Source organism: Symphalangus syndactylus, chromosome 17 (assembly GCF_028878055.3).
Source record: "Symphalangus syndactylus isolate Jambi chromosome 17, NHGRI_mSymSyn1-v2.1_pri, whole genome shotgun sequence".
In the NCBI taxonomy this organism is placed as follows: domain Eukaryota; kingdom Metazoa; phylum Chordata; class Mammalia; order Primates; family Hylobatidae; genus Symphalangus; species Symphalangus syndactylus.
The window spans coordinates 43486342-43499292 of NC_072439.2; the positions used below are offsets into that span (position 1 = coordinate 43486342).

At 44.3% G+C, this 12951-nt stretch overlaps 1 protein-coding gene across 6 annotated transcripts in view; it reads right to left on the reverse strand.

Moving 5' to 3' along the window:
* PRICKLE1 (prickle planar cell polarity protein 1) overlaps positions 1-12951 on the reverse strand; it is a 137005-nt gene that overhangs the window by 12795 nt on the left and 111259 nt on the right. For 3 of the 6 annotated variants that reach the window (XM_055249107.2, XM_063620150.1, XM_055249109.2), the window contains exon 2: positions 1199-1378. In XM_055249107.2, the coding sequence (XP_055105082.1) occupies positions 1199-1330 (132 nt within the window). In that variant the 5' untranslated portion in view covers positions 1331-1378. Of the gene's footprint in view, positions 1-1198; positions 1379-12532; positions 12765-12951 lie in introns of those variants that run through there. The other 3 variants (XM_055249110.2, XM_063620151.1, XM_055249108.2) reach the window with 2 other exon arrangements.

Consider the following 12951-nt stretch of genomic DNA (forward strand, 5'->3'; position numbering starts at 1 on the left):
TGAAGTCAGTCTCCCCAGGGAAATTGGAGAGACACCACATTGAGCTGTACTTTGCTCACTCTGAAAGGAAAACTTAATTTCTGCTTGTTTGTTTTTCTGATGTCTTTAAAGGAACATCCCTTAATGAGTACTGCAAAGGATACTGCAGAGCTGAGAAGGAATAAAAGAAAAAAAAGACAGGAGACAGGAATTTAGGGCCTGTCTACTTCAATACCTTAGTAACACACAAAACCTACCCACTCTAAGATGTAAGAAGGGATTCTCTCTAAGTAATTTGTCAAAATATTGCTTTTCTAACTGCTTTGCCAGCACTCCACCCTCTCCCCATTCTATCAGCTCTAGAAGCTTTTTACAGTTATAAACACTTACTGATATCAGCTACATGCATGCCAGGTACTGTGCTATGCCACGGATAAATAAGAATACCCTATTCTCATAAAACGTCCCACCCTACAGGAAACAGAACCCTAACTCAGAAGCAAAGCAACCACATACCCCACTGTCAACTTTATTTTCAAATGATGCCTCTGCTCTTTTAATAATATCACCAGTGATTTTCAACAAGTTAGTCATTGTAAAGATATTGGGAAAATTAAATAGGCATATGGAATGTTCTCATCTTCCCTAAAATAACAATACAAACAAAGCATAAAATTAACTCTTTAATTTTTTTTCCAATCCCTGTGGTGTAAGTGACAGGCTCTTTTATATGCAAAGTTATCAAAGGTCAAACGTCTAAGCAGTAACACTTCAGAGGGTTTCTGATAGCTCACTATCTCGCTTCCAAAGCAAAAGCATTGCTGAGAACTGGCATGGAAACTTTTCTCTTTTCTTTTATTGCCTTTTTGTTGTCACAGAAGTTTTTTAAAAGGTAAATTCCTCTCACTCTCAAGAGGGATTCATCCGAAATACACATAACCAATGCATATGTAGTACTCTGGATTTCATTCATTAGAGCAAAAATGGGATCCTTATGAGGCTTCTGGAACCATGGGTACGACGAGATTGGAAACTTCCATTGAGAAACTAAATATGACCTTCAAAAGTAAAACTTCAAAGCCATACAAAGAAGAATAAGGACTGAGGAGGGTGGTATTCCAGCATCTCAGTGATGTTCTATCCATTTACAAAATAATGTTCTGAAGTCTGAACTCACACTGAAAAACAAAGAGTAAATATAGGATGATGAAATTCCTACCTGCTCTGGTCTCAGGCCCGGGGGGACCCAGGCGTACTCCTCCAATGCACAACCAGAGTCATCATCTGATGTGGAACTTCTCTGACAGCCAAAGGCCAGTTTGCTCATCTTGGGCTCCATCTCCAAAGGCATAAAGTTTAAAGCCTGGTTTCTCAGTCACAGGACATCAAACAGTGGCTGCTGTGGACAATATAAGAAAAAACAAAGACATCTAAAACCTGAATGCATTTCTCTTACCCCCGACCCAGAGCTTTTATTGAATGCTGTTAACACACAGCTGGGCCCAGAGAAAGTAACCAAATTACTACTGCACCACCCCCAAGGCCCCCAGAAATGTAAAATTTAGAGCTATATAATTTGGTAGTAGTCCCTTTGCCAGCTCAGAATTTCAGAACATGCCACCAAAGCTAGTTTATTTCCGGGAGCCTCTAAAAGTGCCTCTCTACAGTCGATTCCTTAGAAAAGTTCTCAAGGAAGTTGATGTGTTGACTTTCTAACTTGCCCACAAATCCTTGTGACATCCTATAAGTTGTAGAAAGAAGTGTCAGGGATCAGGCCACCTGCCTTGCCCACTACTATGCCCCATGAAAAATGGCTCAAGACCCCACTCGGCCCCCCGTATTTCCTAAGCAATTTTTCCAACTGAGGCAGTGCTGCCTCCTGAGAGTGGGTCCACTCAGCCAAACTGCTTAGGTTTCAGATTTCTAATTATGTTTTGTAAGACACTAAACTGAGTTTACACACAAAATAGAAATAGCACAATTAAATCCTTATACTGCACATTAAATCCTCAAGCCTTTACTAAGGGCTAAAGTCAGCCAGACATTCATCAATGAGTTCCTTCAACAAACAGTTACTGAATACAGCACTACGCGAAAATAAAATCCAGCTTGGTGACTGTTAATGTTTAATTGCATCATATAAGCAGGCATTCACTGAAAAGTTATGCAGTCAGTGCCTAGTATGTGTGAAATGTCATCAGCCTGCTATGGGCAGAGTAAGATGTAAATCCTCCTCTGAATAAAAAGCCTCCTTGGATGAAGGGCTATAAAAGTGTCAAGACAACATTCCCTGCCCTACAACCCAGGAACTTTGCTATCACCATTTATGTTCTTTGTATCTTCTGATGATTAAAAATCATTGTTCATCCCAGGGCACAAAGAAAAAAATAATAATATCAGAACTTTCAGAACGAGATGGAGAGATGGAGCTTTTTTATACCTGGGCCTTTCACCCACAAAAAAATGACGTAAAGAAAGAAAATTATAGATAATTATCCCGACCCAATCATTTTAGATAAAACAAGGTTCAGGAAAGTCAAGAGACTTGTCCAAGGTCATATGGCTAAAAGCCAGAGTCTAGTCACACATACACACTGACATGTCAGACTTCCAAAAATTCTTCTGCCTTAATAAACGTTCTTCCATCTCAGGAAGGATGTCAAAAAAAAAAAAAAAAAAAGTTCTCATTTGCTTAAACAAGTGGGAAAGGCAGTGAAAACCCATACACTTTCAGCCTGAGACTAAGTCATTTTTCAGCAACTATCTCAATTCGACTGTAAATACTGAGTGTTGGAAAATACTACCTATTAAAACCTTTGATTACTGGCCGGGCGCGGTAGCTCACACCTGTAATCCCAGCACTTTGGGAGGCTGAGGCAGATGGATCACAAGGTCAGGAGTTTGAGCCCAGCCTGGCCAACATAGTGAAACCCTGTCTCTACTAAAAACACAAAAATTAGCCAGGCGTGGTGGTGGGTGCCTGTAATCCCAGCTACTTGGGAGGCTGAGGCAGGAGAATCGCTTCAAACTGGGAGGCAGAGGTTGCAGTGAGCTGAGATTGCAGCCCTGGACTCCAGCCTGGGCGACACAGCGAGACACCGTCTCGAAAAAAATAAAATAAAATAAAACCTGATTAAAATTTATGGTTTTTCTTTTATAAATGATAGGACATTGAGAAAATTAACACTGCAACAGTTCACAAATGAAGGGCAAGCACCTCATAGCTACAATCTTTATTAGCAGTAGGAGCGATGCCACACATATATTATTCTAACTAATAAATTTAACTTTCATTCACCCTGAACAAAAAGTGAAGATGACCTCATTTCCTACACTACCATTGGGAGGTTATGACCTTTTAAACAAGGCATCATTTCACACAGGTGCAACTCATTCATGTCTTGACTAAGGAAAGGCTTTCTAAACATAGGCATATTCCTCTGACTCCTCAATAAAAAAGGATGTGTTAATGAGTCAGAAAATGTCTTGGATATTTTGAAAAAACCACTCCCACATGTCAAAGGAAGAGAACCAGAGGTTAAGAATTTAATTAGTAACTCTAAAACTCCTACCAGGAGAATGAGTGCCTTCAATGCAATTTAACCCAAATCATGAAATATGAACATCTGCCCCCTGCTAAATCAGGCTATGCAGGGAGACACTAAGGTATTTGCTCTGCAGACTTACAAAGAACATAAATATTAAATAGAACCTAAAAATTAAATGTCACTGGATTATAAAACAAGAGAAAACTTCACAAATTAAGACAAGCCATGGATTTTCCAAGCTAGCACAAAGATACAGATGGCTGAAGATTTGAATTACTTTTACAGCTGTACTCCCTGATTAGCCTTTTTGTGAAAAACGTGCAGTAAATTACTATCCTAATCAAGGTAAATCAACGTTAGCACTACATGCCACCATCCCCTCCTTCCAATCACCTGGAAGTTCTGGCCACATCTCAAACTTACAATTCCCACAACTTCATTCCAGCCTTTCAACAAATTACATTGAGGATTGACTGTCATTCATGCACAAAGTAAAGAGTCCAACTAAAGGAACATGAGTGACAATACCCTTTTCATTATAGGCATGGCTTTCTGTTTCATTTTTTAGCAGACGGCTAACTTACTTCTCCATGCCTGGCTGGTACCATTAGTGTTACGGCATTTAATCACTGTATCAAGCAACCCACGGTAAATGGTGTCTCATTTAACAGATGGGGAATCTGGGCCTCAGAGCAATGTGCCTCAGGGTCAATTGCCCAAGGTCAGTAAGTGGTCTTAGGAGCGGTCTTGGCTGTGATCCTAAACCCCTGCAACCCCACACTGCCTCCAGGGGGAGTGCTGATGAAGCCAATTCCTTTTTCTTTGGTGAATCAGCCAAGCTACTTGCGCTGCAGACACACAAAATGACACAACTAGAGGGTAGTCCAGTTTACCTACGGAAGGCATTTTAAGGATACACAGTCAAAAAGGATTGTAAAAATTCAATGGCCTCATGAGCACTTGGTTCAGAGTTTATTCACTGAGGAAAGCTTTTCTTTTTCCTGTATATCAGAGAATACTTAAAATGACAAAACATTACATTCTCTGGCAAGTTCTCAGAGCTCATCAAAACACAAACATTAAAAAAATGTTGGCTAGGCGCAGTGGCTCACACCTGTAATCCCACCATTTGGGAGGCTGAGGCGGGCAGACCACCTGAAGTCAGGAGTTCAAGACCAGCATGGCCAACCTAGTGAAACCCTGAATCTACTAAAAATATAAAAATCAGCTGGGCGTGGTGGTATGTGTCTGTAATATCAGCTACTCAGGAGGCTGAGGCAGGAGAATTGCTTGAACCAGAAGTTGCAGTGAGCCAAGATTGCACCACTGCACTCCAGCCTGGGTGACAAGAGCAAAACTCTGTCTCGGAAAAAAAAAAAAAAAAAGTTATATGGCATGGCCTCCAATGGGACCACGCTGTGCTAAGAGTTGCTACATCATCACTAGTAACTTTATTTATTATTTTTTTTTTTTGAGTTTTGCTCTTGTTACCCAGGCTGGAGTGCAATGGCACACCACAACCTCCGCCTCCCAGGTTCAAGCAATTCTCCTGCCTCAGCCTCCCGAGTAGCTGGGATTACAGGCATGCGCCACCACACCCAGCTAATTTCATATTTTTAGTAGAGACGGGGTTTCTCCATGTTGGTCAGGCTGGTCTTGAACTCCTGACCTCAGGTGATCTGCCCACTTCGGCCTCTCAAAGTGCTGGGATTACAGGCGTGAGCCACTGCGCCTGGCTAATTTTGTATTTTTAGTAGAGATGGGGTTTCTCCATGTTGGTCAGACTGGTCTCAAACTCCTGACCTCAGGTGATCTGCCCGCTTTGGCCTCCCAAAGTGCTGGGATTACACGCGTGAGCCATGGCACCCGGCTTCTAGCAACTTATTTACCTGATAACACAAAAACTTCAATTTAGATTTGTCTTTTTCCTATTTATCTGTCACCCAGGCTGGAGTGCAGTGGCACAATCATGGCTCATTGCAGCCTGTCTACCTCCCAGGTCCAAACAATCCTCCTACCTCAGCCTCTCAAGTAGCTGGGACCACGGGCATATGCCACCACACTGAAGTTTTTTGTGTTTTCGTTTTTTGTAGAGATGGGGTCTCCCTATGTTGCCCAGGCTGGTCTCAAACTCCTGGACTTAAAATATCCTCCTGCCTCGGCCTCCCAAAGTGCTGGGATTACAGGCGTGAGCCACGGCACCTGACTTCTTTTTCATTTTTAAAGGTTGCTTGTACTTGCCAAGAGATCCTGAGAGTCTGTTCTTAAGTATATCAGTCGGGTAAAGCAGTGGGAGCTAAACACAGTTCTTATGCTTGTAAAAAGTTACACTAAAAATTATAAAAATGTGGCCAGGAGCGGTAGCTCACACATGTAATCCCAGCACTTTGGGAGGCCGAGGTGGGTGGATCACCTGAGGTTGGAGTTTGAGACTAGCCTGACCAACATGGAGAAACCCCATCTCTACTAAAAATACAAAATTATCCAGGCGTGGTGGTGCACACCTGTAATCCCAGCTACTCGAGAGGCTGAGGCAGGAGAATCGCTTGAGGCCAGGAGGTGGAGGTTGCGGTGAGCCGAGATCACGCCATTGCACTCTAGCCTGGGCAACAAGAGCAAAACTCTGTCTCAAAACAAAATATATATATATATATATATATATATATATACACACACACACACACACATACACGTATGTATATATATGTATATACATACGTATATATGTGTATATGTGTATATATATGTGTCTATATATATATATATATATATATGTGACCTCACAAATACCCCTTCCTTAGGCATTTAAAACACTATATGGTATTTACTTTTGCAGAACAGAAGGAAGATGGGAGACTGGCCATTCCTTCTGCTCTGGGTCATGGCTGAGGGTCTTCCTGAGGATACCTCACCATGGCTGAATGTGGTCTGCCAAAACATCATGTTTTAAGCCAAGCATATGAGACCACAGGTAAATCAGACCTAACAGAAAAATTCTAGTAACTTTATTTTCAGGTATTGTCTCTTAAGGTTGATCACATGAAACGGGCAGAATCAGGTTTAAAAGTAGGCTGCATTATAATGGAAATAGAACTATTCAAAGTTGGGGTTATGACAGAGTAAAACTTTTTTTTTATGATGCTTTTTCCTTTTGTAGAACCATGCTTAGATGAACTAACAGTGGCCCTGCCCTATACTTTTTTTTTTTTTTTGGTAAAATTTTATTTGGACATTAAACTTCCAAAAAGTTGCAGTAGTAAAAGAACTCTGACACGTCCCTTACCCAGACTCATCAGTGGTTTACATTTTGCTCCATTTGCTTTTGCATCATCATCCTCCCTTCCTCTCCCTCTTTCTCTCTCTCATATGTATACACACTTCTGTGGGATCCATTTGACAGTGGATTTTTTTACATTCTTTTACCTAACCACAGCTCAAAACATCAGTATTCTTGACTATTCTAAGGCAGGTTTATTGTCTTGGTCTTAAAATGTTGTAGCAAACTTAATCATAAATGAATGTCAACTATGCATTAACCAATCCTGTGCTAAGTTTGGAAATAAATCAGTAGGCATCCTATTTCTCCAGTGTCTCTCTATAATTTTGAATGTAAATAAACCTCATAATGCAGGAGAAAAAAAAGCAAAACAGTTTTCAGAGATGGGTTTGTTCAGGTTCCAAATAGTCTGATCATTAAGGAGGTGTGTGGAGGGCACAAAACCTTTTAACAGCTACCACCACCATCAAAGATGGCATTGGGAGGGGGTGGTCAAGCACAAGGAACAGCCGTTAGAACTTAATTCTCTAGCAGGTTCATGAGTTCTTTGCAGACACTACTTTGAAAACGAAAAGCCTACTATCAGAGTCAAGTAGAGAAATGTCAAACGGAAAAGAAGGGTATGGTCACAAGGGAGGTGAGAAAGAAGCCCAAGGTCACGTAGAGAGAGCTGGGATACTTTTTTTTTTTTTTTTTTTTTTTAGAAAGGCAAGGAATATCATGGGGCTATTCCATGCAATAGAAAACGGAACAGTTCCATTTCCCTCCTTTGTCCTTTCTCTCGCCTCTTCCTTGAAAATAGTTAAATAGCTATTTCTCACCATTTAAAACAAAGACAAGCAGCTAACAGATGTGTGACTTCTCAATCATCATTGTCAAGAGAACATCTGACCCAAAGGAGAAGGGCTATACTTAGGGAATGGAATCTGACGCTCTCAGCATTCAGTAAACTTGGTCCTGATGTCTTCAAACCTTTGACAGGTCAACAAACATCTTGAGACCTGATTTTTAAAAACAGCCACTATTTGCCTTCCAAAGATGGTCTAAGGATGTTTTAAAACGGAAAAGAATTTCATGACCATAAAGAATTAAAGGTCCTATTGCAACGTACCAATTGGCATTGCTGCTTCTACTGGGACTAAACAGACTTTCTCGAAGCTAACCAGTGACAAATGGAATTGAAACAACATGTTAATAACAAAACCTGAGTTTCATCTTCTTTTTGAGCTTGTGAGAGCTCTAGCCTTCTGAACGGCAGACAATTTTGCCAAGTTATTGGCCAACATTTCCAGCTGCTTTGGAAGCAGCTTATAACCAGTCCCCACATAAAGCCTCCAACACCATACACATAGTGTGTGTGCGTGCACACATTCGCACACAGCATGTGTAGTGGTCTATGGAGCATGACAGTTTTTCTAGTTGCCTTAGGTAAAGCTTGTTCCCCAAATTCAAGTATGGCCTTATTCATATAACATAGTGATATAATGAGGGGTTCCTTTGTGAAATTTACTTTCTAGATTCATTCACTGCATTCATTCATTCATCCTTATATTTAAAGTTGTTACTGAACGGTTCTGGGGAATGTCAAAAGGAGCCAACTGACATTTATTCCATTAAAAGCCATAACTTAAAAAGAAATGTAGCCGCCGGGTGCAGTGGCTCACACCTGTAATCCCAGCACTATAGGAGGCCGAGGTGGGTGGATTACTTGAGGTCAGGAGTTTGAGACCAGCCTGATCAACATGGTGAAACCCCATCTCTACTAAAAATACAAAATTAGCCGGGCATGGTGGCGCATGTCTGTAATCCCAGGACTTGGGAGGCTGAGGCAGGATAACTGCTTGAACCCGGGAGGCAGAGGCTGCAGTGAACCAAGATCATGCCATTGCACTCCAGCCTGGGCGACAAGAGTGAAACTCCATCTTAAAAAAAAAAAAATTCGATTATTCATCTCCTTGCTTTCTTTCATGGTGGCACATGTAAAAATTATATGTGATTTAGCCTTCGGCTGATCATTTGTTTTCATTTTGAGCACAGTAGGAAACACCGGCTTCGGGATTCAAGAAACAGAATGGCCCCTGACCCATACATTTATGATAACTGGCAGACTTTTTGTAGGTTTTTTTCTCCCTGCTCTCATAATGTTTTGATCCCTGCTACCTGTCTCTTTTTAAGGTGCCTGTCTCTTTTGCCCACAGCCAACAACCTCCAAACCTTTTAAAATTTGTTGCTTCCAGTATTGGGCAACTATTCTTTGAAAAAGTTTGTCTAAAAGTACATAGAAGCTGGGCATGTGACTATACTTTCAGCTACCTGGGGGCTGAAGTGGGAGGATTGCTTGAGCCCAGGAGTTTGAGACCAGCCTGGGCAATATAGCAAGACCCTGTCTCAAAAAAAAGTATATGTAGTAATTATGGCATGGACAAGGGCTTAAGCACTTCTCCTATAAGCACAGTAACCACTGGTGAAATAAGATAGCATACAGTGTGAGAAGGTGTTATTCAAACTAAAGAGAAGGTTTATTATTTTGTTATGCTATTTTGGCCACTTGGGGATCATTTCATTTTCTACTGGTCTGTATGCTGCTTCCAGGATAGCTAAGGATTATCTTGATTGACCTTGACATATACATAAATGAGCCATGACTATGTTTCTGTAAAGAGCTTAATAAGTCAGCACAGTATATGAAGGTACAGAGGCAGTGAAGAGTGGACAGTTTTGCTAGAAGACAGATTCTTCCAAAGAAGCAACAACAGATGGCAATGGTGTCTGAAACCTATTTTCAAGAATTACACATTTCAGGCAGAAAACTGTGGGCTTATCACTAAAGGCAATGGGAAGCTGCAAAAGACATGAATGTAGACTGCCACAAGATATTTCTGGGTCTTAAAGAAGATTAATATGGTAGTGATGGTCAGGAAAAAGATAAAGAACCTGAGAGGGGCCAATTAGTACACTGTCCCTAAGAAAGCCTACACATGGTGACTTGGGGAGGGAAAGTAAAAGGAACTAATAGGAAAGGAAGAAATTGGGCCAAAGACAGTTTTGAGTATTAGATGATTGACATACCAATACATAAGTACCTTAGGGCAACTCAGAAGGGGAGTGAGGATTTGAGGGATTTCAGGAGAATGAGTTTAATCAGATACATATTGCGGTTGTAACTGTATATCAGGTCTGGTATGATTCCTATTATTCATAATTTTCTTGAGCCAAGTCACCAAATCAAAATCATGCAAATAGAAAACAGTAATTGTCAGGGCCTGCCATTGAAAATGAAGTATAAGGTCATATCCCTAATTACATTTTTTTCTCCAATGCAATCCCACTCTAGTTCCTATATAAAGACTACCATGGCATTGTAAGATCCCTATGAAAAAGTATTTCTTGTGTGAACATGCCCAGGGAAGTTGGAAATCCTTTGATCACCAAAAGCCAGAACAGATACTGATTTGTGAAGTCAGTTAGGCCAACATTCCCTAGGTGTCCCCCGCTGCTAAGTGCCATCCGTGAGCTACAAACTGTTTAACAGCTTCTTTGTTAAACTGCTTGTTAACAAGGTCTTAGTGCATGGAAGATGCAGATCACAGGTTCTCCATTCAAAAGCTACTCCAATTCTCCCAGGCTACATATGCAGGTGAATTAAATTTAACTACAGACTAATTTAGCAGTACAGAAACATGTCACACATCCATTCTTTTCACAATACAAAATATACCACCCTTATGGATATACACATTTCCTTGTTTAGGATGTCCTTAACTTCAATCGAGAGGTGAAATTTATAGTAAAAGAGACACTAAACTGTCATTTCTTTAAAGGTTTCACACGCTCAAAGAGCATTCAGTGCTTACTGCCTACCAAAGACAAAGTCACTGCCAACAAAGCCCAATTCAATTTCACTTATTTGAAAAATAAAAACATAATGAAGTTATCGGGAGATATTGTTTATGAAACATTCCTTTACTAAAAGTTCTCCATACGAGCAATTAGTGGCATTAGGCCATACGCCCTTTGGTATTTTCCGTATTTTCCAGGTAAACCTCCGTCTAGCATTTTCGAGGTAAACCTTCATCTAGCTTGTACATTTCCCAACAGCAGAGTGGGCTGTCACACATCACCCAATGGTCAAGAAACTATCCATTTTTCCAAGAGGAAATGTGGAACTCTTTCAAAGTATTCTAATTTCATACACAAACAAGTACATTCCATGACAGTAAGAAACAAAAGGAGGAAACATGACAACAAAGCCTGGTCCTCCGCCAGGGCGGCGCTTCTAGGGTCAGATTATCCGCACACGAGTATGTAAAGACAAAACCCAAAATGCATGCCGTGGAATGAGGGGCACCACACAAGGCGGTGCTCTAATGAGCCCATTATTTTTCCTAATGGGGGATGCAAATATTTTCTCAAAATCGTGTACCCTCAGTCTTCTATTGATTTTTTGGATTTCTATTTTCAACAGTGGCCTGAGGAAACGGCAGCCAGACTTGACTCCAATGTACACACAGACTCAGGTTTCGCCCCGTCACCTGTTGGCTCCTGAACAACACTCCTCTTTGTGAAACTTACAGCACTCATTTGAAACAAGTTTCCAGAGAAAACACTTCAAGAAAGTGTTTGAGAAGTCACAAGACTCGAGTTGTAAAAACAAATTCCACACATAGCCTGGCTTATAAAGACACAGACTAACGGGAAAGGCCGAGCTTTTAAAAATGGGGCTGGAGGAAGCGGGATGGAAAGGATGTCACCGTACTTCGGGAAAACTCAGCCGGCCAATTCTTGATGGGGCTGCCAGTGATGGTTGCAGGGGGTCCCCTGGGTCGTCCCCATCCCCGCCGCCGCCGCAGCAGAGACGCCTCAGAGCACGCGTCGGCGCCCCCTGGGCCCCGCAAACCCTGCGCTCCGCGCGGCGGCAGCTGCTTAGGCCGCGAGGGGGCGCCCTGGGCCGTGGGTCGACGGGCTCCGGCCCCTATCTGCGTCCCCGGCCCCAGGAGCCAGAGGCCGAGCTCAAGACGCAGAGGCAGCGAGCGAACCCCTCCTCGGCGCCGACGCGAAGCCCCGAGAGAACAGTGCCCCTTGTCCCCCAGCACAGAACAGTCGCCTTCGAACTCCCCGTTACCCTCCTCCAGCAGAAAGCCTCGCGCCGCTCCTGGCGCCGTGTCACCTCCACGGAGTAGCACTCGCCCTGCGGCTGGACGGTGGGGCCGAGCAGCCACGGGTCCCCACGTCTGTCCCTCAGCTTCCGACGAAAAGCCCCTCGCCGGCGCGCACCCTGCAGCCCTCCCGCGTTCAGCCCCCGCCGCAGGCTGCCATCCAGCCCTGGGACCCAGACAGCGGCTCCCACCTGCGGCCCGGACAGCGGCCGAGCGCGGCCTGCAGCCCCTCGCGGCACCGGCCCCGGAGCCCTCGGCGCGCAATAGCCGCCCGCCTGCTCTGCGTCTGAAGGAGGCTGGCGGCCGGGAGCGGGCGCGGAGGGCTCCCGAAGGGAAAGAGGGCTGGGTGCCCTACGGGTCACCCGCGCCCACCCATTTCCGGAGGAGACCCCAGCAGGGTGTGGTAGCGAGCACTGGGCCCCCACTACATGGCAGCGGACCGCGCCCCCGGGTCGCGTCCCGGCGCTGGCCCTGCCTGGCGGGCGAGGGGTCGCCCCCGCCCCGCCGTGACGCACTTTCCCCCCAGCCGGTCCCCGCCGAGCTCCCTGGCGGCGCAGCGCGGCGAGCCTCACCCGCGGCAGCCCCTCAGCAGCCCTGAGGGATCCCACAAAAGGTCCTCCAGCTCCGCAGAGACCCTCAGTCCCTGCCGGCGTGACGGACTCTGCTCCCCCGGGTTGGAGTCGCCTCGTCCAGGCCACTGCATCCCCTAAGCCCCAGCTCTGCGTCCTTCCAGGATCCTCCTCTGCGGGGAGAAAAACTCGTCTCCGCTCAGCGCCGGGAGCCCGCCTGGGGCCGGCGATCTTCAAAAGTAATCAGAGCCCGCAGTAAAAAAAAAAAAAAAAAGTAACCATTTCGTTTCCTGCCGATCCCGCCCTCCGCCCGCCGCCCGGCTCGCGATCCCAGCCCGGCCCCGCTCCCCGTTCCCGCCCGCGGGCGGCGCCTGCCCAGCCTGCCCCCGCCGCCGCCCGCTTTCCAGGAACTGTCACTGCTG